General features: G+C 46.1%; 10 protein-coding genes across 10 annotated transcripts; 5 read left to right on the top strand and 5 right to left on the bottom strand.

Moving 5' to 3' along the window:
• Positions 1-130: 130 nt before the first annotated feature.
• F4822DRAFT_397427 (uncharacterized protein) lies at positions 131-1,529 on the bottom strand. The gene has a single exon (XM_051457616.1). The coding sequence runs from the start codon at positions 1,213-1,215 to the stop codon at positions 787-789; it is 429 nt and encodes a 142-aa protein (XP_051317445.1). The 5' UTR covers positions 1,216-1,529; the 3' UTR covers positions 131-786.
• Positions 1,530-3,232: 1,703 nt separating this feature from the next.
• F4822DRAFT_192561 (HotDog domain-containing protein) lies at positions 3,233-4,134 on the top strand. Its single transcript, XM_051453586.1, has one exon. The coding sequence runs from the start codon at positions 3,332-3,334 to the stop codon at positions 3,893-3,895; it is 564 nt and encodes a 187-aa protein (XP_051317444.1). The 5' UTR covers positions 3,233-3,331; the 3' UTR covers positions 3,896-4,134.
• On the bottom strand, positions 4,087-6,252 carry F4822DRAFT_397423 (tannase and feruloyl esterase). The gene is made up of 4 exons (XM_051457615.1): positions 5,841-6,252; positions 5,722-5,746; positions 5,535-5,669; positions 4,087-5,483 (listed from the first exon to the last, which is right to left on the bottom strand). Exons 1-4 carry the CDS (start codon positions 6,179-6,181, stop codon positions 4,374-4,376), a joined length of 1,611 nt encoding a protein of 536 aa, XP_051317443.1. The 5' UTR covers positions 6,182-6,252; the 3' UTR covers positions 4,087-4,373.
• A 980-nt stretch (positions 6,253-7,232) lies between these two features.
• Positions 7,233-8,635, top strand: F4822DRAFT_192556 (S-adenosyl-L-methionine-dependent methyltransferase). Its single transcript, XM_051453585.1, has 5 exons — positions 7,233-7,399; positions 7,448-7,892; positions 7,951-8,099; positions 8,151-8,305; positions 8,367-8,635. The coding sequence occupies exons 2-5, from the start codon at positions 7,590-7,592 to the stop codon at positions 8,534-8,536; spliced, it is 777 nt and encodes a 258-aa protein (XP_051317442.1). The 5' UTR covers positions 7,233-7,399; positions 7,448-7,589; the 3' UTR covers positions 8,537-8,635.
• On the bottom strand, positions 8,617-9,357 carry F4822DRAFT_427524 (short-chain dehydrogenase; the record flags this gene model as incomplete). Its single annotated transcript, XM_051460761.1, has 1 exon — positions 8,617-9,357. One exon carries the CDS (start codon positions 9,355-9,357, stop codon positions 8,617-8,619), a length of 741 nt encoding a protein of 246 aa, XP_051317441.1.
• Positions 9,358-9,846: 489 nt separating this feature from the next.
• Positions 9,847-11,414, bottom strand: F4822DRAFT_442568 (kinase-like domain-containing protein; the record flags this gene model as incomplete). Its single annotated transcript, XM_051463004.1, has 2 exons — positions 9,847-10,542; positions 10,611-11,414. The coding sequence occupies 2 exons, from the start codon at positions 11,412-11,414 to the stop codon at positions 9,847-9,849; spliced, it is 1,500 nt and encodes a 499-aa protein (XP_051317440.1).
• Positions 11,415-12,150: 736 nt separating this feature from the next.
• On the top strand, positions 12,151-14,220 carry F4822DRAFT_397419 (uncharacterized protein). The gene has a single exon (XM_051457614.1). The coding sequence runs from the start codon at positions 12,295-12,297 to the stop codon at positions 13,750-13,752; it is 1,458 nt and encodes a 485-aa protein (XP_051317439.1). The 5' UTR covers positions 12,151-12,294; the 3' UTR covers positions 13,753-14,220.
• Positions 14,221-14,536: 316 nt separating this feature from the next.
• Positions 14,537-15,097, top strand: F4822DRAFT_427521 (acyl-CoA N-acyltransferase; the record flags this gene model as incomplete). Its single annotated transcript, XM_051460760.1, has 1 exon — positions 14,537-15,097. The coding sequence occupies one exon, from the start codon at positions 14,537-14,539 to the stop codon at positions 15,095-15,097; it is 561 nt and encodes a 186-aa protein (XP_051317438.1).
• A 5,225-nt stretch (positions 15,098-20,322) lies between these two features.
• F4822DRAFT_192509 (Metalloprotease) lies at positions 20,323-21,826 on the top strand. The gene is made up of 5 exons (XM_051453583.1): positions 20,323-20,707; positions 20,757-20,965; positions 21,026-21,158; positions 21,222-21,397; positions 21,452-21,826. Exons 1-5 carry the CDS (start codon positions 20,444-20,446, stop codon positions 21,522-21,524), a joined length of 855 nt encoding a protein of 284 aa, XP_051317437.1. The 5' UTR covers positions 20,323-20,443; the 3' UTR covers positions 21,525-21,826.
• Positions 21,827-22,223: 397 nt separating this feature from the next.
• On the bottom strand, positions 22,224-22,897 carry F4822DRAFT_192519 (uncharacterized protein). Its single transcript, XM_051453584.1, has one exon. It carries the CDS (start codon positions 22,740-22,742, stop codon positions 22,392-22,394), a length of 351 nt encoding a protein of 116 aa, XP_051317436.1. The 5' UTR covers positions 22,743-22,897; the 3' UTR covers positions 22,224-22,391.
• Positions 22,898-22,990: the final 93 nt, after the last annotated feature.

Genomic DNA, 22,990 nt, shown 5'->3' with positions numbered 1-22,990 from the left:
CACCAATGTCCCACTTCTACCCCACGACCTAACTTTACCCCTCCCCCACACAGCCCCCACCATCCCCCTTTTAAACCCGACCATCTGGAGTTCTAGATTCCATTCAACGAGCTTAATAATGCTTTGCTTGGACCGATCTCAACGAGATAGTCCACAGCTTCCTCTTTAATCATTTGCCGTAGTGCCTGGTGAAATAAAGCAGGACACCTCATATTCTTCACCCAGTACGAAGACCGTAAAGGGTTTATTATGCGCTTATTCACAACAGTGGAGTACATGGCTGCTCGCTGTTCGTTCATTGGCCATTCGACGTATCTGTCCAAGTAGTCCATATACTTGACTCCGACGTCAGTCATGCATCGCGAGTGGTATGTCTCGTCTGTTTGGAGGGGCTGAGCAGAGTAGCCGTCACACTTGATATCGCGCCGTACCTGTGTGAGTTCAGGTACGTTTCCGGACAGGGTGAGGCTCTCCGGGCTGTTGTAAGAGGCGATTTCGACTGTCGTTCCTTTTATATACGGGAAGATGTCCCTGGAACTGATTCCAACAGTCATCATACCTATCGGACTGCAGCGCTCGGCCTCGGATATTGCTTTGCCTCGATAGTATGCGATCTTAACCGCCTGTTCAGGTGTAAGATATCCAGCGGCTACGGCTGCAGCGACTTCTCCGGTGGAATGACCAACAGTAGCCCGACATTCTATATTCGAAGCCTTAAGTATCGCGAGAACTGCAAGTTGTAGAGCAGTCACGAGGCACTCGGAAACTTCTGGCGATTGCAGGTGTTCAGGACTCTGTGTTCTGTTGAGTTCGTCTATTCGCCACCCAAACAGTTAGCAAATATATACATAAAAAATTCCTTAGGTACTTTAGCTCACCATATAAACTCCAAGTAGGAGGGTCATGACGGTCCCGTAGCACTCCATCCAGGTATTTCACTTGTTGGACAGCAATGGGGAACCTCTCAAGAAGGTCTTTCCCTATCGTTAACCATCCCGAACACCGTCCGGTGAAAATGAATCCAAGCCTAGATGTCTCTTTTTGACTATTCTTGGCATAGGATGTCGGATTTTCAAATCGTTTTACGTTGGAAGTTGCGTGTCCACGATCAAGAGCTTGTGGCTTTTGCTCAGGAAGAGCGCATGCGAGATTGCTCAGTTCGGTTTTGATCTCGAAAGTAGAGACATGACCTGAAAGGGGACTCGAAGAGAGCATCTTTGAATCTGATGGCTCTTCTGCCTTTTTCGCAATGAAGTTATTATGGACTTCATCCCTTGATGGCGGAATGAAAGTCTTGCTTGTTCTAGTCACCGCCAAGGGGTTAGGCTGGGCGTATGTGGGAATCTCGGAGTCGATTAAGTTTGGCGGCTGCCTAGTCGAGCTTCTTCGGTAACTCCTGGGGGTATTCGAAATCGGATCCCTTAGGTCGACATCTTGTCTCGAGGGAAGGAGACTTCCGGACGTGTTTACACGACTCGCTAATGGCTCTAAAGCGACAGTATTGCTTCTAATCTGCTCCCACTGTTAGAATACAAACCGAGTATAGATACTCCATGTAGTTAAGCGGCTTACCGATCCGACTGGCAATGCGCCGGTTGCCAATACGTTTGTCAGAATAATGTTCATAATTATAGTGCTGAGTTTTCGAAATGTATAGTAATATGTTCTGTTTGGTGATAATGTGTGGTTGGTAGCGATGACCTCTTGATGTTTGGATGTGTAACTATCGGGAGGAGCTCTCGAGTATATATAATATGTAAGGAATACTCGTTCGAGGATGCTATAGAGGATATGCACCTCGGTATATTTCGTAGGGTTATGGGTAGGTTGGTCCGCGGCGATTGCGCTATACAATCCGTGGATTGTTGGAAGCCCCCTTGGAGAATTTGTTCTATAATCTCTGTGCATCGTGCTTGTGAAGTAGTTCAGGAGTGCAGATAATTGTTTGCAGCACAGTTTATCTTTATAAAGGTCGAGCTTAGGAAAAGGCAAGAAAGGGCTGGAGCGAAACTTTTGAGTCGCAAAATGTCATTTCTTATACAGATATGACTTTTGCTGTCTTGTAGCTAGTGTTGATAAGTTGAGTATCGGCATTGCCTATCACGACGATCAATCCAGACTTTCTAGTATCAGGACAAGTTTTGTCTATACTATTTTTATATTAAGCTTCAATTTAATTCAATTATTCTTGATACTTGTCTTAATGCTGTGTTCCAAAATGTCTGGCACGTGGTTAATCATGTATCTGCCGCATGTGCCGCAGTTATTCCCACAATCCACCAATCTAATATCCTGGGGAACTAATCCCAGTTCCAACCTAGCTAGGTGATCATACTACATCACTAATGCCAATATATATAAGATTTACTGTGGTAAATACCGAAGCGCTCATAATACACCGAATGAACCAACCTAAAAAACTAAATAAAGAAACAACTTACCGTTGCGGCTCTGATTATTTGGTTACCGCGTTGGTACATATGTAGTATTGGGATTTTGACACCTTGAAAGTATGATATCATGAAAGCGCCTGTTTTGTGATAAGTTTCTTAACGTCATACACCTACTGGTCTGGACCTGTGGTGAATCCTTTTCTACTTTATCGTGGGCTGGCCCTTGTGAATTAATCCTCATGGCAATTCAGGAAGACGTTCTACCCAGACAAAAGGAAGAGTAAGGCGTTGGGAATGGTTCCAAAGCGGCGTTAAGCTATTTTAACTGTTAGAGACCTTACATACTAATATGTCACTTTGCCTTTCATTAGATGGGTAATATCCCGGGGCCAGCTTGGAGATGGCCCCACTTTTCCGGAAGTGGACACCCGGAGCCGGCACGTAATTATGGGTCTCGGCAGAGAAATATACCTAGGTAGTTTTTAAGGCATAAATATAACGGATCCATGAATTAGAATTAAAGGCACAGCTTTGGATACTTTGTTACTATGATTTATAATGGTTACTTATGTTTCTAGCTAAAGTGGACGCATTTACTTACAATGATATCTGTGGACTTGTGTAAGTAGAGGAAAGGGAGGTCAGTGCTTTGAATCCATAAAATTATAATACAAGGATAAAAATAATGCAAGGGGCTAAGCGAAAAAGGGGCGTGCCAACTGTGTAAGCATGTACGAATAAGACCTGAACACTGTGCATGTTTCACCTTTTGTACGACACAGTCGATACTGTACGTAAATGCACGGTAGCCACTTAGTCTGACGCCTTTCCGGGAGGTTGGGGTATTGAATCCCGACTTCATCCTCCTTCACGAGTAAAAGCTCATCACTTAGTATCAATTATCCTAGGCAAAGCGATAATCGCCGACAGAAATTAGAATGTCCGATACGCAGAGTGAAAACTCCGATTATGATCATTTTGCCTCAATTCCTTGGTGTGCTCCACATCTTCGCGGCTCAAGGATCATCACTGGATCGCCAAGAAGTCGAATAGTAAAACCAAATGGCGAAGATTCTTTATACGCGGAAACTTTGAAATCGCAAAGCACTATACTAGCGATGCTAGAGGTTTATGAAGAGCCTGAATCACCTACCGAACGCGTGGATTCTCTTAAAACATTCATCACTTTGGGCTCCGGCTTGAACGGATATCCAGATGTGTGTCACGGAGGCATTGTATCGGCGATTCTAGATGAAGTTACCAACCTTCTTATCCCGGTAAATCAACAAAGGGGTTTCATTCCTGATGTACCATACATGACGGCTTATCTTAACACGACATTTTTGATGCCTGTTCCTACTTGCGCGACTATTTTAGCGCAGGCTCGGATATTGAAGGTTGAGGGTCGAAAGTATCTCTCAGAAGGTTGGATTGAAGACGCGAACGGCTCCATCTTGGCGCGTGCCGAAGTCTTATATGTGGCTCTCAAGAGCTCTTTATAAGGGAAGCCCTGCCACAGAGCATTTCGACGGATGCGACCGAGGCGAAGGCCCGGTTATATTTCCAGCCCGATGCTATTCGTATGAAGCCTGCATCGCAGGCCTTTCCCTAGCTGGCTTGCATAGGGGGGTGGTGGGAAAAGGTACCATCGCAGGCTATACACATGGGGAAACGTTTCTCTACCAAAAGGATTCGGGGGGGGTTGGGAGGGTTGATACGATATGAGGTTCAGCTAAAGCTGGAAGACGTGGTGATGACACGAGGTTGGTGGTGGGCGTTTACTACGGCGTGTTGCGATTTTAGCTAGTTCACATGATCTATGATGTGTTAGGTACAGCCTGCGGCTTTCGCAGTCAAATTCAACATAAGTACCTATAACCTAGCTGATAGTGTACAGATTTGAAGATGGCAGCTTGGATTAGGCGTGTGCTTAGGCGCCTGGGTACGTATATGTCATTATATGCTTTGACGACGCTATCTTCAGTATAAACTTCTACATTCCCAACTGGCTGATTCATCAGGGTCACCCGAAACGTATTTGGCTTGTTTCGGATAAGGGCAAAGCGGTCGCTGGCTCTGGATACCTAACGTTGCAGTATCATTGACGAATTTTGTTGCGATTAGTTGGTCGGGGGCCTTCCCTTCTTCAACCCATTTCATCATTGATAGGATGATGTCGTGTTCCGCGTCTTCGAATCCCGGCACAGAATGTGTCAAGCCATTAATTGACTGGCTTGCGCTGGCGATATACCAAGGGGCGAGGGTTGAGCTTGCGCAGTGGTTCATACCCGGTATCAAGAAGAAACGGTAAAAATCGTCAATATTCACGCCCTTAGGAATGAGAGTCTGCAGTACCTGCTTGTAGAAGTGAACACTACTGCCTGTGGGTATCAAGGCGTCTGCACCCCCATGGTACTTCAATATTTTCCCTCCTCGTTCTAGGAACGGACTTAAATCGAAATTGTCAGCTGTCGCGTGACCTGGATTGATCGAATCTGCGAATTGGACATCTTTGTACGTGAATTTTGTGTAGTCCCAATTACTATCGTTATATATCCAGTATTGGAACAACCCAGGGCCGAGTCCTGTTATGTCAGAGCTTAACGAGAAGGATGGATCGGTCCCAAGAGTTATAGCTGGGAAGACATAAGTTTGATCAACATCTACCCAGGGATTATAAAACTTATACACAGTTGTAAGTTGTGCAGGCGTGAGGCATGTTGCCGGATCCGAATCGGGAGTGCATAGGAGCGCCTCATAATTGAAATTACAACCGTATGGGTCGCTAATGATGCCATCGACGAGGCCATCTTGAGGATCGCATTGCTTTTCAATCTCAGCAACAATAGCTGGGAAAATCGAGGAGTCAATATGCTCAGGGGCTGATTCAGGGAGATTGGAGAGCCCGAGTTGCAATGTGTTAGCTGCGAGATGGACGGTCCACCAAGCCGGGGCTCCTACAGATATCCCGTCAAATGAGTCGGGGTATAGTTGAATCTCCTTAAGGCCCTGGCGGCCTCCGGTGCTACACCCAGCATAGTAGGCGTATTTGATCCCTTCCGAAGTCGCATAGTAGGCATTAATGACTTCCTAGCACTTCATTGTTAGTGGTAGAGCAGCTACAGACTAAGGTATATTCACCTTAGCTAGCACGATAGAACCGTGCATCGCCCGGTGAGCCCAGTCAATAAGACTTTCTGGAGCGTTCAAGCCCCAAGAGCCGTCGTCAACGCCAGATGAATGGCCAGTGTCAGTTGACATGGTAGCAAACCCATACTAATCATAGCCGTTAGTCGGAGGACACATGGAGTAATTTTGGCAGGATTACCTGTGAAAGTACACCCATATCAGGCCTGTTTTTGAAGTTAATGTTAGCTATGCTTGCGTACGAACACCTAGAACTTGACGATAGGGCATCTCTAATCCGCGGCGGAGCTTCATTCTTACCAGTTAATACCACCACCAAACCCACCATTGCCTGTAGTCATGAACCGTTCATTCCATGTTGTGTCAGGGAGGAAAAGGCCGAAATTATACGAGGAGTTCTCAGAAGACTTCACATTGATACTCACCGCGCATAAAGCGGGGAGTCCTGTTGCGTTGGATGGGAACGGTATATCTATCGCACCCTGACCGAAGCTACCATTCTGCGAAACGGCTTCAACGAAATTGACCGTGGCATTGGGATGGCTCTTCAGGATCTCTGTGAAAACATCAACCGTACATTCAGCTGCAACAGCAACTGACCCAGTAAGAAGCGCGAGTGGAACACCCAATGGCACCTGCATGATAGATAAAAAGATCTAGTTACCTAGCTTGACGTACTAAGGTGATAACTAGAATATCACTTCAAGGCAACCCACCCATTAATAATTCCTACCAGAGGCAGCATTTATGTACTACGAACATATGAATGTCGGCAAGAGCTAGCGCGGTGGACTGTAGCATCGGCACGTTTTTTCTGCACCTCAATGCGACAGGGACGCTTGGCTACCCCAGCGGGGTTCATCGGGATCTATCCCATGGGGGTGCGGATCGACGGATAATATGGACATGGACAAGGAATAAAGCCGTGATTATGAGGAGTATCAAAGAGCATTAGTCTAAAAGTAGATTGGTCCAATGGAGCCCGGCTATGAACGAAGGCATTCCCAATTTCCAATGTCCTACCACCTTCTCTATGAACCCAGCAGAATCAATCACATTAGAATATTCTTATAAGATTACGCGTCTCGAAAAGTTATTCCAAATTTCGCCGAACGGCAGGTTTTGGTAAAAGAGGGGATGCTTAAGCCTAGTCCGGGCTAGTGCTATATAAGCAAGTTACGGGAGTCTGGCTTGTGTCTTTCAAAGCGTCGTAAAGGCTATTTAGTATCAGGAACTGAATCGCCAGCTATTTAAACTTCTGTTTGCAGTTGTGTACCCGTCTTGTTCCTTGCCTAGCTTCACCTCTTATACCACAAGGGATAAGCATTTGAATACTCCCTCCAATGTCGTTCTTATAAGACAAGGAGAAGGCTTACTTCCTGTTAAGTAATGATGATCATAAACCTTTATTTCTTATTGTTAGAAGCATATGGGTAGTAGAGAAGGCACACTGTTCCCTTATTCGGATAAGTTATGTGCTGGAGTCAGATATTGGATAATCAAGTATCATGGTATACTAGAATACATTTAGTAAGCATGTGTCTACTGGGTGGTATGTATATATCACGGTATTAGTCATTGAAGCTTACATCATCAAGAAGTCTTCATCACGTGACAATCAAGATGTCCTTAACGAGAATACTACTGACTGCGAGAAAAGCCTGCCAGGCCGGCTATATTATCTTCTAAGATAAATATGTAAGCTTTCGCCCTCGTAGTGACTGAGCGAGGCCGAGTCTGAACAAAGACATTCACCCTCCCTTGTTACGAATCCCCCGCCTATTTTATGTAAGGGAGTTCTTGGCTTGCCTTTAAAGGTTAACTTGACCGCCAATATCGAAAGCTCCGAATGTAGCTAGGTATGACTTCTAATATGTTCATTGTGTGAAAACCTATTCATGTAATAGTTCGCTTTCTTCCATCGGCCTTCAAAACAGAAGATGTCCCAAATTTCTCAAACGGGCGAAAAGGGGGGGAGATGCGTCCGTTCCTCCCCCTGAATCCGAGAAACTCAACTGGAGTACCATTCCGGAAGATGTCTTCAAGTTCATGGAAATACGCACTGCCGCCAAATCCGCTGAATATCTTCCCATACTCCATGCCATGAAAGAGAGCAATCCTCGCTTAAAGCTCCTTGACGTTGGCGCTGGCTCAGGGTCAATGTCTGCCTCTTTTGCCCAGATAATCGGGCCGGAGGGACATGTTACAGCTGTTGACATAAATCCTGTCGTTATTCCTCGGGCCAAAATTGTGGCCGAGAAGTGGGGAGTAACGAACATTTCGTTCCAAACGGCAGATGCATACAAGCTGCCCTTCGAAGACGCAACCTTCGATGTCGTTCATTGTCATCAGGTTCGTTAATAGTATTCAGATTTATAGACTTGATCGTTGTCGAGCTAAACATGACCAGGTTCTCAACCATAACAAGGATCAATGGGAGATTCTTCGCGAAATGCTCCGCGTCACTAAACCTGGTGGCGTAGTAGCTGCTCGTGAAGGAGACCTTGAGACAGAAGTCATATGGCCTCCACTCCCTGGGGTAGTGAAATTCCACTTTGAGTATGACACTGGTTAAATCGCATCCTTTTCGCTGCTAATACATAGATCTAGCCTCGAGGTTAAGCTTATCACAGGTCGTGGTGGATGCGCAACGTCCGGAAGACAGCTTCTTTCTTGGGCTCTCAGGGCTGGCGCAAAAAGAAGTCAAATCATGACTAGTTTCGGCACCTGGAGTTATACCGAACCTGAGGATAGGAAATTCTGGGGTGAGTGCTTCTCATCTCTTCAGTACTTCTGTATATCGCTAGACTAACCTGGATTGTTCAGCTTCGGGTATGGCCGGTATAGCCTTAGGACCTATCGTAAGGGAGAGAAACATCAAATCTGGAATTACAACAGAGGAGATGAATGAGATGCGTGATGGATGGGAAGAATGGATGAAAAGGGATGATGCAGTTTTGGCACAACTACATGGACAAATCATCATCCGAAAGTAGATACACACGGAGACGAATTATGGTAACGCACAAAGATTGACAAATGAACCAAGGAAATACATAGAAAATAACCTCCCAAACTACCACAGAATCAGCCCGCTTCTATCCGAAAACGTCCTCGTTGGTCCTTCCTTCCCTAGCGTAGCCATCTGTACAATCCTCTCTGCGCCGACCTCCGGAGAGTGCCCTGCCTCAGCGTAGTTACTGAGCCTTGTCTTAACCAAACCAGGACACACCACGTTAACCAACCCCCCTACATTGTCGAGCATCCTTGCGTAGTTGATAGCTAGAACGTTTAACGACGCCTTACTACAATTATAAGGCCGGAAGTCATTCTCGTAGAACGCAGCCTTAGGATCTAACGCATTAGCAAGAGATCCAAGCCTCGACGACACAAAGACAATCCGCGGAACACTTGCTTTCCGCAAGAGCGGCAGTACAGCCTCAGTGATATCCGCCTGTCCGAACAAATTAGGAACGAATGTCTGCTCAAAGCGTTGACGTAACGTAAGCCCAGCATTTCTAGGGTCCAGCTCGAGAAATACAGCCGCGCTATTAACAAGAACGTCAAACCGACCGAAGTCTGTCTCGATAGTTCGGGCCGCGGCCTGGATAGATGCTTCGTCCGCAAGATCTAGATGTATTGCCGATGCCCGCAAACCACGTTCTTGAAGAGAAGACGTGACGGCAGTGCCGGCGGCTAGGTTGCGTGAACCGATAATGACGTGGTATTCATGCTTGAGGGCGAGTGATCGTGCGACTGCCTCGCCAACCCCCGTGTTAGCGCCTGTAATAAGTGCTATTTGTATTGGCGACGACATTGAACCTTGAATTTCGAAGTAATCGCGGATTGTGTATAAGGAAAATATTTAAATCAGGGAAATAATGAAATATTATTGATTATTTTTGAGGATTTTCTTCGAACTCATTAGTACCGTCCTTTCTATACGTAATATGGCTCTTGGCTACCCCTATTTTTGTGTTACGTGACACACAGCTGCCTATAGCTTACAAATAAAAATTATATCTTACGATGGCTACGGCTATAGTGGCCGTTAGCTCGGCAATTGCGAGGATTTGTGAAATCAACGTCGGCTGAAATGGCCGCGATACTCTAATTCATGGCGGGACAATTCTATGTCCCGATGTGCCCTAATGGCCTGCAGAAATACATACGTAATGCCTATTTACGAATAAGCTGAGAGCCTATGCTGATCTACATGTTCCTTTATTTCCTTCCCGAAAAACAATATGATTTATGATGCGTGGCATTTACTAACTTGTGGCTAGCGGCGAGCTTGCGGCTGCGGCTATGCCTGTTCATAGTCCCAGTGGGGGCCATCACCACCCTCACTAGCTTCGGACTCATCATAGTAGCCCTCCTCTTCATCATGAAGCGGGCGAATTAGTTTTCGCGGCGTGCTGAGTCCCTCTCCATCGAAGAATGTGAGAAGGATCTGTGCGGCTGAGGCACGGTCCGCTGGTATAATCTCTACCATGCTCTTGTATTTCCATAAGGGTGAGTTCAGTGCGTCGTCCCTTATATCATGATAATCCTCTCGTGAGATGGTTCGCGGCGCCTTCCGACGGAAATCCTCTATGTCGAGGATCCACACAATGGTCATGAACAAAGACCAAACATCCACTTTAGGGCTCTGCGTCTCCCTTCCAAGTTCCGGAGCCATGTAAGCTGTGGCTCCAACCTCGGAATTGGCTTGCTGAGGCTCTAGATGACCTAGCCCGAAATCGGCGAGTTGGAAGGAAAGGTTGCGTTCATGATCGGATATATAGAGGATATTTTCGGGTTTGACATTCCGGTGCATTATGTTCATAGTTGAAAGGTAGTCGAGAGCTTGAAGCATCTGTTTGAAGACGGACTCAACGAAGGGGCGATCTTGAGGAAGCCTTTTTGGTGTTGTCCCATGCAGTAACCCGAATAAGCTACCTTGGCCGAGTCCCATAAAGATTTCGATCATCTGCGTACCCCATCCTTGTGAGGTAATATACTAGACGATGTGCGGCTAATAAAAAGGAGTTAGTATATTAAATCAATAAATGGAGAATTCAGACGTACGTGACTTAGTCGAGAAAGAATATCAACTTCCCGACGTATGAACTCGACGCTGAAATATTTACCAGGTCCATTCCACAGCTGCTTTACAGCAGCGATACCGCCACCTTTCAATTTGCAGCTAAAAACTTGTCCAAATGCGCCGGAACCTTTCTGGCTCATGATTTCGTAAACTATAGGATGCAATGGGCCGCCAGGTGTAGGGTCTACCGTCTCTAGCTGCGAGGGTCTCAATGTTTCCGGCTCGGGAGGGGCTAGGGTGAGAGCTCGTCCTAGATGCTCTAGGTAGCCCTTCGAAACCGATGCTGCACCCCGGGTGCCAAGTATCTCACGAGTTTCGTTCTTGTCGTAGTTCCAACGTACAATGAACTGGAATGTAGGCTCTGAAGGGCCGATAGAGATGGTTATGTTTGGGAGATTTCCTAGATCGATCGTGCGCTTGTTACCATGGAATTTTGCAACACCCTCTCCGCCAATTTGCGTAGTCTTCGATGATGATAAATCGCGAAATAAGACGGTACTGGTCTCTATATTAAGCTCAAAAACGCATTGCGACTTGAATAGTTCGACAAATGGCATAACAATATCCGAGCTCACGTCGCGACCGAGGGTAGCAAGAATGGTTCGCGGTTTTGCGGAACGAACGTGACCGATGTCTAAACCAAGTCGACCATCCCCCTGCATGGATAAAAGGTGTGAGTTGGCATGGTGGTTCAGAATCTTGTGGGCTTTGGTATTCGTTGGTATGAGGGTGATTATCGCCAGCTCGTGGGGAGGGCCCGGCCGATGAACGGCACGCGACGCCATAGTGAATGAAGGTTATGTTAGAATTAATGGTGTAGTTATAGAAATGTTAGGGTTGAATGGCATCAAGATCTGCCTAGGGTAGTGTGTGGATGTAAAGGGAGGGGTTGAATGGTAAGGATATGAGAGGTACGAGTTTAGAAGATGAGTCGAGAAAAGGTTGAAGGGGAGAGGTGTGAGGATTGGGGGGGAATGGACCTAACTCATGAGCAGAATCCATGAAATTTAGTTACCATCCCCCCAATTTGTGCAACTACGTCTGGACCTTCTAACCTGCTGAGCAGCTCCTACCTTGAAAATACAGCATTGGTTTGTAAACGGAAAGAGCTTTGGATGGAAACCGATATATCCAAACCTTATTGGCCGATAAGGCTAGATAATAGGCAGCTTGCTCTGTAAACCGGGAAGGCACTGAGGTAGTTACCAGCAGTTTAGCGCCTAATAATGTACTTCAGGAGTCATTATGAACTCCTCCTTGGTAGTTGAGATGGAATCATGGGTTGTTACTTCACTTTGGTTCCATGATAGATACTTAGGTACCTATATGGCAATGCAGGTACCGCGCAATGTCGCATGCTTTCAATGTTACAGGGTTACAGGCTCAAGTACATACGCTAAGATAAGGTAAGGTTTAAACGCGCGCAGTACAAAACACGTCACGCACCACATTCTGGCACCCCACCATTTAGTGGTCTTGTCTCCCCCAATGCCTAATGGTGTAACCCACCTACCCTTCTGACTCGAATAAACGTTTACCTACTTTATCGTCTCGTCTCTCCTACCATTTTTTTCCTACTTCTATTCGTTAATAAAACGATAAATCGCCACCATATTCTTCTCTTCATATCAATTACGTCTTCAGCACAACACCGATATTATCGACATGGCTCATACTATCGAAGGAGATGGTTTGTTCCAGCTTAACGAAGCCTTGAAAATTCTAGTTGAGCAGCCTGAGAAGCTCAAAGATGATCGACTACGCTTCTACAACCTCGCATTGGAATTTAATGCACGCGACACGACTAGGTTAGGTACTCCCTATTCACCCGACATCGAAGAAGTCGGCCCAGAAGATCCACATCTTATAGCAAAATTCTACATAATTTCCGAGGAGCGCGCGGCATCTTACCCTTCGCAGCAATTCAAAGCCCAGACTAGCTATATGGCGTCGAAGATTCGCGATGCAATAAAGGACGGGAAACTTGTCCTGCCAGCTGGCATATCATCGAGGGAGTATACCAAGGAATGTATGAGAAAGGAATGGATCAAACAGGGAATTTGGAACGAGAATTGGGGCTCGAAGCCCGGTGACCGATGGAAACATGAAGAACCGGCGGAAATCGAAATGAAAGTAGAGAATAAAGCCGACTTCGATAACAAGCCAAACACAAGCCGGACAGAAATCCCGGAGCGGTCCATCGTGGAGTCAATGGAGCGAAAGTTTGAGCGTGATGCCTCGCGCCCGTTTCATCAATTCATCTATCACCTAGGGAAAGCGAGAGAGGAAATCGAAAGCGAAATCAAGGCTGGGGACGACGATGTCAATGTCCCTAACGATATCGGCACGATGGCTTATGAGAGAGTAAAGAACCAGTGGGCTGAGAATTCTATCTGGGACACCAACTGGGGCATGTTCCCCGGAATGTCTTGGAAGCATGAAAGACCTATAGAAGAATTCCTTGACGACGATGTAATCGCTGCTGCAAAAGCAAGCATTCTATTACAAGATGTCAAGTGGCAATCCGCGCCAAAATCACCCGCTAAGATAGACTGCCAAGTTTCGAACAGTGATACAGATCAGAAAGAAACAGACCTGAATGTTGGGGTACCCGAACAAGAACATGGTACGAGTAAATGTGAATCTTCACCACCTCGTTTAATCAGCCATGAGAAGAAGCGAACCTCTACACACCATGCAACGCCTCTGCAATCGAACGAGGAAATCCAGATATGGTGTTCTCAAGGAGCAAACACACCAGCTCCCGAGGGCTTTTCTACCCAATCTCTCCCAAATCCCCTCAACGACCAAACACAACGCTTAGGGTCGGCCAACGGAATCAAATCAGGGCATCCAATGTTCAGAACCAAATTAAATGTGCTTGGAGAATCACTCCGCGCCAATTCATTGCCGCGACAGCAAGAGATACGATGTGCAATAAGCAAGGACACCGATATAGAATCGAAGGAGAATGAGCTGCCTAGAATCTTTAATAAGGTATTCCTTGGCGGTGGAGGTTTTTCCAAGTACTCCTTTCTATCCCGATCTCCGGTTTTAGGCCCCCAAGAATTTCTTTATGGAGTCACAAGCAGCGCAGACCTACAATACTCCAATGTGGTGTAAAAACCTTTCGTACGAGAGGCCTTGGGGATGGAAGGGCAGGTTCCTCTCATCATAATCGCGGAACCCCGTCATATCGGACGTCCGAGGTACTCGTAATGCCAAAAAGGGACGACTATTTCATATTACCGACCGACCGGCTTTTACGAGATTATACAAGGAACTCGATCGTGGAACACTTTGAGTAAGAGGCCCCGAGGTCGGAAGACTAAGGAGTATGCAACAGCTGGCTACCCTTGTTACCTATGTGGCCTAGAAACTTGCTTTTCGAGCGTTAGGATGAAGATTCTGCTGGCAGAATGGGCGTTGATTTTAGATATCAGTAAATGCTTACTTGCGTCTGCGACGGGAATGGCGAAGCAAATACTACGTATGTGTTATTATTAGTGCTACAGCATGCGATGCGTTAAAGGTCGAGAAATTCTAAAATTCTTAGTTGTAAGACATGTTTAAGTCAGTGAAATAAATCGTGAGGTAGAGACAGGATGTAATTCAATGTTCGTTTGCGATCGTTATTATTCCTCTTCAAATAACTGGTATTAATAGGGGTGACTGCGCCACGATTGTGGCTGGGATCTGAATGTCTCTAAGTAACGTGGCTTGCGCCTTATCGGCGCCCTTCCTATTACATCTGTTCAACATTTGTCCATGGACAATAGACGCGTATATATTCTCTATAAATTGCGAAGTTTACATTGAATCGTTACTTCAAACTTCTTTTAGCGCACCTGAATTAACGTCTCGGAATACTCGCATTCAGTATCGAGAAGTCAGACAGTCAATCAGGATGAGCAAAGATACCATCCAATTCCGTGTCGCGACTACCGACGATGCGCCGCAGCTTCAAGGAATGGTTCAATCAGCATTCCGCGCCGTGGATGTTAGACAGAATTGGACAGCCGACATGGAATTAAACGCGCGTTTCCGTATCGATACCCAGGAGATCGTGGATAAGATTACTAATCCCGATAGCGCGATCCTGATCGCCACCGACGTCGATGATGCCGCGATGGCGTGCTGTCAGGTTGTGAAGCGCAATGCTGACCTCGCGCGCTTCGCTATGTTTGCCGTTGATCAGCAGTATCAACGACGCGGGCTTGGAAGGTATATCCTGGCGTATGTGGAGGATTATTGCAGGCAGACGTTAGGGGCTAGGAGACTCGATTTGGATGCGCTTTCGACGAGGGAGGAACTTATCGCGTGGTATGAACGTTGTGGTTACGTGAAGACGGGTGAGACGACGCCGTTTCCTTATGAGAGGATTCAGGGTATTGCTCTGGCTGAGGGTCTGCGGTTTATCATTTTGGAGAAGGATCTTATCGCCGATAGTGAGGTTAAAGCTGTTTAAGTTAGCATTGGTTTTTATGAATTGGTGGCATTACTCACCGGACTCACCGGAAGTATGTCCGATTCGGATCTATCCGAAATACTAGAACCAGATGCTTACTCAGCACCAGTCGGGATTAGGTAATTCTGTACGGCCCCACCCAGCCGGGATCTTATCTAATCAATCCTCGGCACTACAGACCTTCGAAATTTTGTGATGTCGAACAGGATTCTTCACGATGTACATTTATGCTTCGGAAATCTCGTCGTCGGCTTTCACTTCAGATGTTAGTTCACAATATACTAGCCCTGTTAAGATCAGACATATCACTTAGTATCATGTTAGAATGGGAAGGGATGAGATTATATTAGGAACTGTGTGTGAAGTCCCTCAACTCCTATCCTCAAATGCGCAAAGGGTATCTCATGGCTCAGTGGCCGTCGTAGAATCGTTCCCCTTGCCGCACGCCGTCGTAATCGGGATCACCGAAAACGGCCAAGATCAATACAAAACCCCCTCAAACTCCCAAACTCTGGAAACACCAAATCACAGACCCCCTCTCCGCATTTCCCGACACGCTGCCTTAGATGCCGAACTGCTACTGGGAGCCTCCATACTGGGCTGTGAACTCATCGTGCTGATTTTGTAGCTCACCAACTCTGTTCTCTGTCTCCTTCAACTCGGTTTGCAAATTCACCCAGAAGAGAGACATCTCCAGGTTACGCTGGCGAATCGCAGCCGTCTCGCGCTCCATCTGCTCGTTTTCCCAAACTGCCGCCGGGTACTCTGCCTGGAGCTGCTCCACTCGGGACTCGGCCGTCTGGACTTGGCCTTTGGTGACTTTCGTGGTTGGCTGCTTGGAAAGTAGGCTTAGCTCGCCCTGGAGCTTTCCGTTGTCGTTGCGGCGCTTTTGTACCTCCGCCTTGTCAGCCTCGTACTGCTTGGCGTACTCGGCGATGTCGGTTTTAATGATGTCTTCCATCTCGGCGATCAGGCTCTGGTACTCCTGGATGCTCTTGTAGAGCTGGACGGTCTCGGCGTTGAAAGACATGGCGGTTGTTCTGTTATCTTTTATTTTTTGGTGGTGATGAAAATGATTGGAGGTAAAGATAGCAAGTCACTAGAGATAAGAGATTAGCAACGCGACGTTCATTTCAAAAGATGGCTGGTTACGTAGAGAACTCGGCATATTCTTACCTTATTTTTCAGTAACCTGCGCGTTAAGCAAGTGGTTGGTTCCGAAGAAGCGTGAAAGCGTTGTAGATATTCTAATGAAATAATACGTTAGATGCTGTCTCAGTAGATCAATATTAGACGCGGTGACTTACTTGGTTTGCGGGCGTTCTCAAGATGGAGACGTAGTCGAACGAAAGCTCTGGAGATCCGATGGAGGGCCTTGATTTTACCGTTCCTGGACCAATCGGGGCTCGCGTGGCGGTTGAATTGACCTCTAAGTTATTAATTCACTTAAAGGGAATCGAAGTGATGTTGGAGAAGGATTGATGGTGTTGTTTTTTTGATGTCGCAATGGTTGAAAGTGGTGTTGAGAAACTCTCTGGGTGAATTAGATGTGAAGATTTAGAAGATGAAAAGTTTAGAGAGAGAGATTTGGTGGAGGAGAAATCTATGGCAGATACCTGGATATATGTATGAAAGTAACACTTGAAGAATCAGCCATCTCTTAGCCCTAAGAGACTAACAGCCGAGTTGATGCTGGAGTAACAGGAAATGGGTGGGTCTTCGACGAATAGACCACCAGAAAACATCTTTTACATGCTTAAACACAGAGAATCTGTAAATGCCACGCGCTAGACAACATTTTTCAGCATCAGGAGACCCACTCGACAGCTGTAGACTGGTCATTTGGCTCAACAAACAGTTTAAACTGTAGGAGAAGGGAGGTACAGGGGTACTACAGTTCGAGGAAGGTGTGCAAGTGGCTGGTATCGTGATGTTTGCTAGTGATGTTCATCTCCTAAGGCACCTAAGGTACAGATATACTGTGCCGTCACGTTCTGATTCGTTGTTAGGTGAAGCTGATTAAATATCGGGCTACTGATTCTGCGCTGATACCCAGGTAATTTCAAAAAAAAAAAAAAGACATAATATTCCTGAGGGTTCAACTTTATGTACCTAGGTACCTGGAGGTACGCTCCGGTCGTGATTAAAGACACAGAGAAGTTGTCGAGAAACCGATAACAGGTTACGCGTCAACTTGCGTCGAGACGCAAACGATTAAACGACTAAGTACCTTGGTACTTCAATATCAGAAAATCAACTTTACTCTACCCTACTTAAGGGGATATCCGAATAGCAACTTAGCAATTGCCATTGAAGATACACATTGTGTCTGATATCCCCTACATACACTTCAGGTGTGCATTTTTCTTAGATGTTGGAATGGAAAATACTCGTACGGAATCATCTGGATAGCCTCGAAGCCTCGACTCTATGCCGAGCTAGTACTCGTGCGCCGCCATTATATATTTGCTTAGTTGCGAGCGTCGAGACGTTTTCCGCTCTCCAAATACCCACTTTGGACATCTTAGATCTGGGCATAGGTATTCGAAGTACCGGCGATATACATACGGAAATGTTGTCGTTGTTAAGATGTAGGGCTTCTAATCTATCATAGAGCGTATAACATATAGTTATTTCTGCCACTAGAGACTTTACCACCCAAAGTTAATACCTTTAGCTATTATCGTAACAGTAAACGTCCTCGTTTAACTCCTACTATATACAGAGACGAGCCGCTTGTATTTACGTAGGTAGGTAAGGGGCAAAGGTACTATGGTTCAAGAATTGGTTCACGGAAATTATATGAAGAATGAAGCGCAAGTTAAAGGGAGGTGATATTAATAGGTACAATTGCCCGAAGTCAAGTCCTACGGGTTTGCTATGAGTTGGCTTCTAGAGAAGATGGGTTTGAAGTTAATTCTCATCAAGTTTATCCCGGGACCTCAACTTCTAGCTACCTAGGGAGATATTTGACAGAACAAGACTATGGTATCCCTTCACAGAAGGGTTATTTGTAGCCATTGCTCAATCGCAGCCATCTCCCGAGCCAGCCCGAGATAGCAAAGCATCACCTAGAGGTTCCAACTGATCTTCAAAGTCGGATTGTTGCTTGGGCTTTGGCTGAGGCTTTGGAGGAGGCCTTGGCCCAATTGGCTTAGGGGTACCCCCAGAAGTGTCATAACCTGATCCACGACCCATTTTATATCAAATATTTGCTTGCGAATATGTTAAATTCAAAGGTTAGTATCAAAATCCAATTTGTAATAATTCGTTGACAGGTATCAGAATATTTTGTAAATTTACATCTAAGTCATATGTGAATGAATATGAGAATGAAATATGTCAAGGTATTATACACCCGTACTAGTATTTGGCAACTATACCTTGTAGTATCGAAATAATTGGTATCTGTGGTTAATAAAGGGCGTGTTATGGACATGACCTTTTCCGAGCCGAACAATGCTATTATAAATAAAACAATAAAATCATGTTGTTAGTACAATAAACTTGGGTATGACACCTATCTGCCAAGTAATATTATTAAGAATATCCTTGATAATTTCTCCGCGACGAACAATAACTTGGTATATGTGTTATGAATGAAGCTGTAGTAGATGATCATTGATGGATGGAACCAAAGACTTTACCTATACGCGTGTACCTACCTAGGTACCTATCAATTGATATCCTTTCAATCTGTACCAAACCTATTGGAACCGTACTTTACGTATTCGCGTCTTATCCTTCGATGTCCATTCACCAGGTACGGCTTCTACGATACATACGCCACCACAAGGAGTCAGTAGACGTGGCTGAGTCATGCCAAGGTTCAATTGGAATCTAGGTAGAAATTGCCTAGGAGTAGAGGAGTAGAGGAGCAGCTTTCCAGCTTGGAAGGTCCAATAGTCGTAAACGTCCCGCGTGCGCTGATTCTGCATAGCGCCGGCGGCCAGGAAAGGGAAGCGCAAAGATCAAGGACCGGATATTGAATACCATATTAGAAGGTGAATGATCTATATTGCTGACTAATAGGGGCTGGAACATTGGTGTATTTCATCGAACGGGATGAATGAGGTCAGCCACTCTCGCAGTGAACACGCTGAACTTGCGAAAGGAACCCGAAGCAATAAATACTCATAGGGGATATAGGGAGTGCATTTGTAGAGCAAGAATCGGTAAATGACCCTCCATTTGTAGCTCAAATGCTTGTAAGTGTGCGTACGTAGGTTGGTATTGAGCGCACCTATCCAAATTCCATACCCCGAAATCTGTTATAACTGTTGTCACGCTGTTGCACGTCATCTCGTCGCAAATTTCTTGGTATGTAACTTCTTACGTGGTATTATGCGCCATATGTCAAATGCCAAGTCTGTTATCCTGATTCTCTAGCGTTGCTCAGAAATTAATAACGCCGTTATCAGCTGGTCCCGCAGTTAAGGTAACGGTCTTAAGTAACAACCGCAATAGGCAAGCAGTCTGGTGTGTATAGTGAACAGGTCGTTGGCCTTATCTTCAGGCTGACGGCAAGTGACTCGCATTAATAAATACCCCTGAGATAATTGGAGGATAAAAATTCAAGTCGGCAAGTGAGCAGGAATAGCAGTTGAATCTATAGTGCGACCAAGGATTTCAGCGGGTTCAGGTCTATGTAACATTATCTTAGATTCGACAAGGATTACAGCTTACTGCTCCTGCTGATCAGGGTCTCATCCGCCAAGATGCCGTGATCGGTCCTAGCCGATATCAACGGGGGAATGCCTGCACATCAATCACCTAGTTCCCGGTACGTGAAACTCTCGGCACTTGAGCTGATAGGGCGAACAATATATTGATTATGGAAAGGATTGTCAGGTGCATCCTACCAGGGCATTTCCAGCTTCTCTTTATAGATAGTCAGGTAGGGCTCTGGTAACCTACTTCTTCTAGGTAGGGCTCCTTTTTAGTCGAGACCGTCTATCTTCAAACTTTTTTGAATGTCATAGCTGTACATGCCGACTACGACGAAGTGCATCGTAACGCCTAGACTAATTCTATCGTAAGACACCATGGGGTTGATTGGATAACCGCCCGTCACGCTGTAAACTCGCGCTGAACTGACTACAGATTGACCATGTACAGAGAAGTACATCGATGCGAATTAGGCAGGTAACTGAGGCAAATATGGCTTCGCGCGGACATCGTTAGATACCGATAATTTTGTTCGTCTGTACCTAGGTAGAGGTTATGTAGACAAGTATAAGAGGACCTATATACTCATAATTGTCTCGGTTATTATTCTTATTTTGAACATCTATTTTGAACTTCGCATAACACCTTTTTGTAAATTCTCTGTGAAAAATAGTCAAAATGTTCTTCAGAACGGCCGCCACCGCTCTTTTGGCTTCATCGGCCGCAGCCCAATATATGTTCCCACGCGTGAGTGGAAACTCCACGAGACTATGTGGCACCCCGGAACCTACCGAGCAGCAAATTGCCGCCTCCCAAGCCATGTTGGCGAAGGAACGTGAGATACGCCTTAAGGGAGAGTCCCGTGCGCTCAGATCATTCAGCGTGAACGCCTATTTCCACGTTGTGGCGTCGTCTCAATCACTCGACGACGGCTACCTAACGGTAATTCAATCAACGAAAATATTTCAATCATCTGCTAACTAGTTTGCAGCAACAAATGATCGATGACCAGCTAGACGTGTTGAATGCTGATTATTCTCCCCATGGAATCACCTTCAACCTAGTCGATACCGATTGGACTGTCAACTCCAATTGGGCTGCTGATGGGGACGAGATCGCTATGAAGCAAGCGCTTCGTAAAGGCACGTACTCGGACCTAAACGTTTACTTCCTTGGAAATTTAGGCGGAGGTTTACTTGGGTGAGTAACACGAGCTATAAATAGAAGATCATATAAACTTGACCGCTAACTTCTTCATAGGTACTGTTACTTTCCCGACAATGTTTCCGAGGGCTCAACAGAGTTCTACCAGGATGGGTGTACTATCCTTGGCCAGTCTGTGCCCGGTGGTAACGCGGCCCCCTATAACTTGGGCGGCACCGCAGCTCATGAGGTAAGAATGATGTTGGGATCATATTGTGAGAGTGATTGTGAAGTTTCTTACACGAAGGCTTAGATTGGTCACTGGATGAATCTATACCACACATTCCAAGGTGGTTGCAGTGGTACTGGCGATTCGGTTGACGACACCCCCGCTCAAGCCTCCGCTTCCTCCGGGTGCCCCGAAGGCCGAGATAGCTGCCCCGGTGGCGGCGTTGACCCCATTCATAACTATATGGATTACTCAGATGAGTTAGTAAATTGTTGCGTCGTTTCCCGGTTTTCAAACTAACATTAGTTGTGCAGTGCTTGCTACGAAGAATTCACATCCGGCCAGGAGGACCGTATGTACAGCGCTTGGTCTACTTACCGTTCTTAGAGACATTTCGGGGCGGAGCGTGTGCTTGGTTACCTACTTAAGTCATAGAAGCTGAAGGGTGTTATGGCGGCCGGATAGAATGGGAGTGAGACGATTGGTACCATACATGGGCATGTAACGTTAAGCCCCTGGATGTGACGCAAGCTATTGAACTGTTGAGACATTCAATAACTTTACGACTCTACAAAACCATCCATACCGAGCTACTGATGAAATACATGTGGCCTAGACATCCATTGTAGCACGAGGTCCTGTGTATGGGATAAGCTCTGCTAGGTACCCTTGGGTGATACCACGCTGAAGGAAGATGAGACGTAACTTGGTGAAAGTACAAAGTTAAAAATATATGCCATTTATTTCCGGCTAAGGTACGTTCAATTTAGCTTCCCCACATCCCGAACGATCGGTTCTTCCCCAGTTTGACACGGAAGATCTACGGACCCGATTATCTGGGTCGGTGGAGGGGGAGAGATCGGCGTGGAGCCCGGGTCCATCAAGGTGCGCATCTAGGTACCCTTGAAACCACATCATCAACTTCTAAATGCAGGTGAATGATCCATTCCGCGGTCGTCGCATCTTCTAAGCACTAATGAAGGGGCTAGTATGGATTAGCTCAAGGAATATCGTCTCATTAATGGATAAGATCCTAACTTTGGGAGAGCATTCTGATATGGATGGTTTTCATCTCGTATCATATCATGTCTTATCCTTGTTGAGTATGAATACTGTCGCTTTCCGTTGTTGTATTATCAATCATTTCTCGTCGCCAAGACCTAATAGTGAGACATTCGCGCTAACTTTCCCTAGACCTTCGCCGTCTTCAACGCCGTTTAGTATCGTATTTAGGTTTGTTTCGATGTTGATCGATTATTTGCATGTCCAACATTCCCCTACTGGTTCGTACGCCACCCCATAGTCGGCAGGAAACCTGCAATATAAAGAGTAACCGTGGCAGGCGAGTTCTCCTGACTTTCGTCGGCACTCTTCGGGTACTGGTGGCATCACGAACGGTTTACATGCCGGTTCGGTCTTGTCTGTGTTTGCGGTAGATGTAGCGGGAGGAGAAGAGGCGGTCGCGGTGTCGTTTGCTATTACGTTCGAGCCGAAGACTGGCATATATATTTCCGCTAGCCCTTCGTAGTGGCCTAGGGGTCGCGCATCACTCAAGTACGCCACCGCTAGAATGGCTGCTATGCGAATAAAGGCCTTAGATTGCATAGTTGGGCTTCCTATTGTATCACCCCCTATCGTAGTATCGAATGATGGTCGGCTGGTGTGTAGTCGACGATGTGCGATTCCCGTCGTTCGTTATATGACTCTGGCTTACCTAGGTAGATGACAGTTGTCTATGATGGCTTCGGCTTATATATCACTAGCCTGTTTATGGCCAGAAAGCATCACTGACGTCGTGACCATTCTTATAACTATCGGCTAAATACTATGGGGGAACTAGGGTCAGGATTAGG

Source organism: Hypoxylon trugodes (assembly GCF_022578975.1).
Source record: "Hypoxylon trugodes strain CBS 135444 unplaced genomic scaffold F4822scaffold_3, whole genome shotgun sequence".
Lineage (NCBI taxonomy): Eukaryota > Fungi > Ascomycota > Sordariomycetes > Xylariales > Hypoxylaceae > Hypoxylon > Hypoxylon trugodes.
This window is presented reverse-complemented; position numbering and strand designations above follow the sequence as displayed.

Coding starts and splice junctions, on each gene's coding strand:
- F4822DRAFT_397427 (XM_051457616.1), bottom strand. CDS start 1,215: ATGCTCTCTTCGAGTCCCCTTTCAGGTCATGTCTCTACTTTCGAGATC.
- F4822DRAFT_192561 (XM_051453586.1), top strand. CDS start 3,332: ATGTCCGATACGCAGAGTGAAAACTCCGATTATGATCATTTTGCCTCA.
- F4822DRAFT_397423 (XM_051457615.1), bottom strand. CDS start 6,181: ATGCAGGTGCCATTGGGTGTTCCACTCGCGCTTCTTACTGGGTCAGTT. Junction 5,670..5,721: donor ATATGGGTGTACTTTCACAG/GTAATCCTGCCA, acceptor GGCTATGATTAG/TATGGGTTTGCTACCATGTC. Junction 5,484..5,534: donor GTTCTATCGTGCTAGCTAAG/GTGAATATACCT, acceptor ATGAAGTGCTAG/GAAGTCATTAATGCCTACTA.
- F4822DRAFT_192556 (XM_051453585.1), top strand. CDS start 7,590: ATGGAAATACGCACTGCCGCCAAATCCGCTGAATATCTTCCCATACTC. Junction 7,893..7,950: donor ATGTCGTTCATTGTCATCAG/GTTCGTTAATAG, acceptor AAACATGACCAG/GTTCTCAACCATAACAAGGA. Junction 8,306..8,366: donor TGAGGATAGGAAATTCTGGG/GTGAGTGCTTCT, acceptor TGGATTGTTCAG/CTTCGGGTATGGCCGGTATA.
- F4822DRAFT_397419 (XM_051457614.1), top strand. CDS start 12,295: ATGGCTCATACTATCGAAGGAGATGGTTTGTTCCAGCTTAACGAAGCC.
- F4822DRAFT_192509 (XM_051453583.1), top strand. CDS start 20,444: ATGTTCTTCAGAACGGCCGCCACCGCTCTTTTGGCTTCATCGGCCGCA. Junction 21,159..21,221: donor GCGGCACCGCAGCTCATGAG/GTAAGAATGATG, acceptor ACGAAGGCTTAG/ATTGGTCACTGGATGAATCT. Junction 21,398..21,451: donor TATATGGATTACTCAGATGA/GTTAGTAAATTG, acceptor TTAGTTGTGCAG/TGCTTGCTACGAAGAATTCA.
- F4822DRAFT_192519 (XM_051453584.1), bottom strand. CDS start 22,742: ATGCAATCTAAGGCCTTTATTCGCATAGCAGCCATTCTAGCGGTGGCG.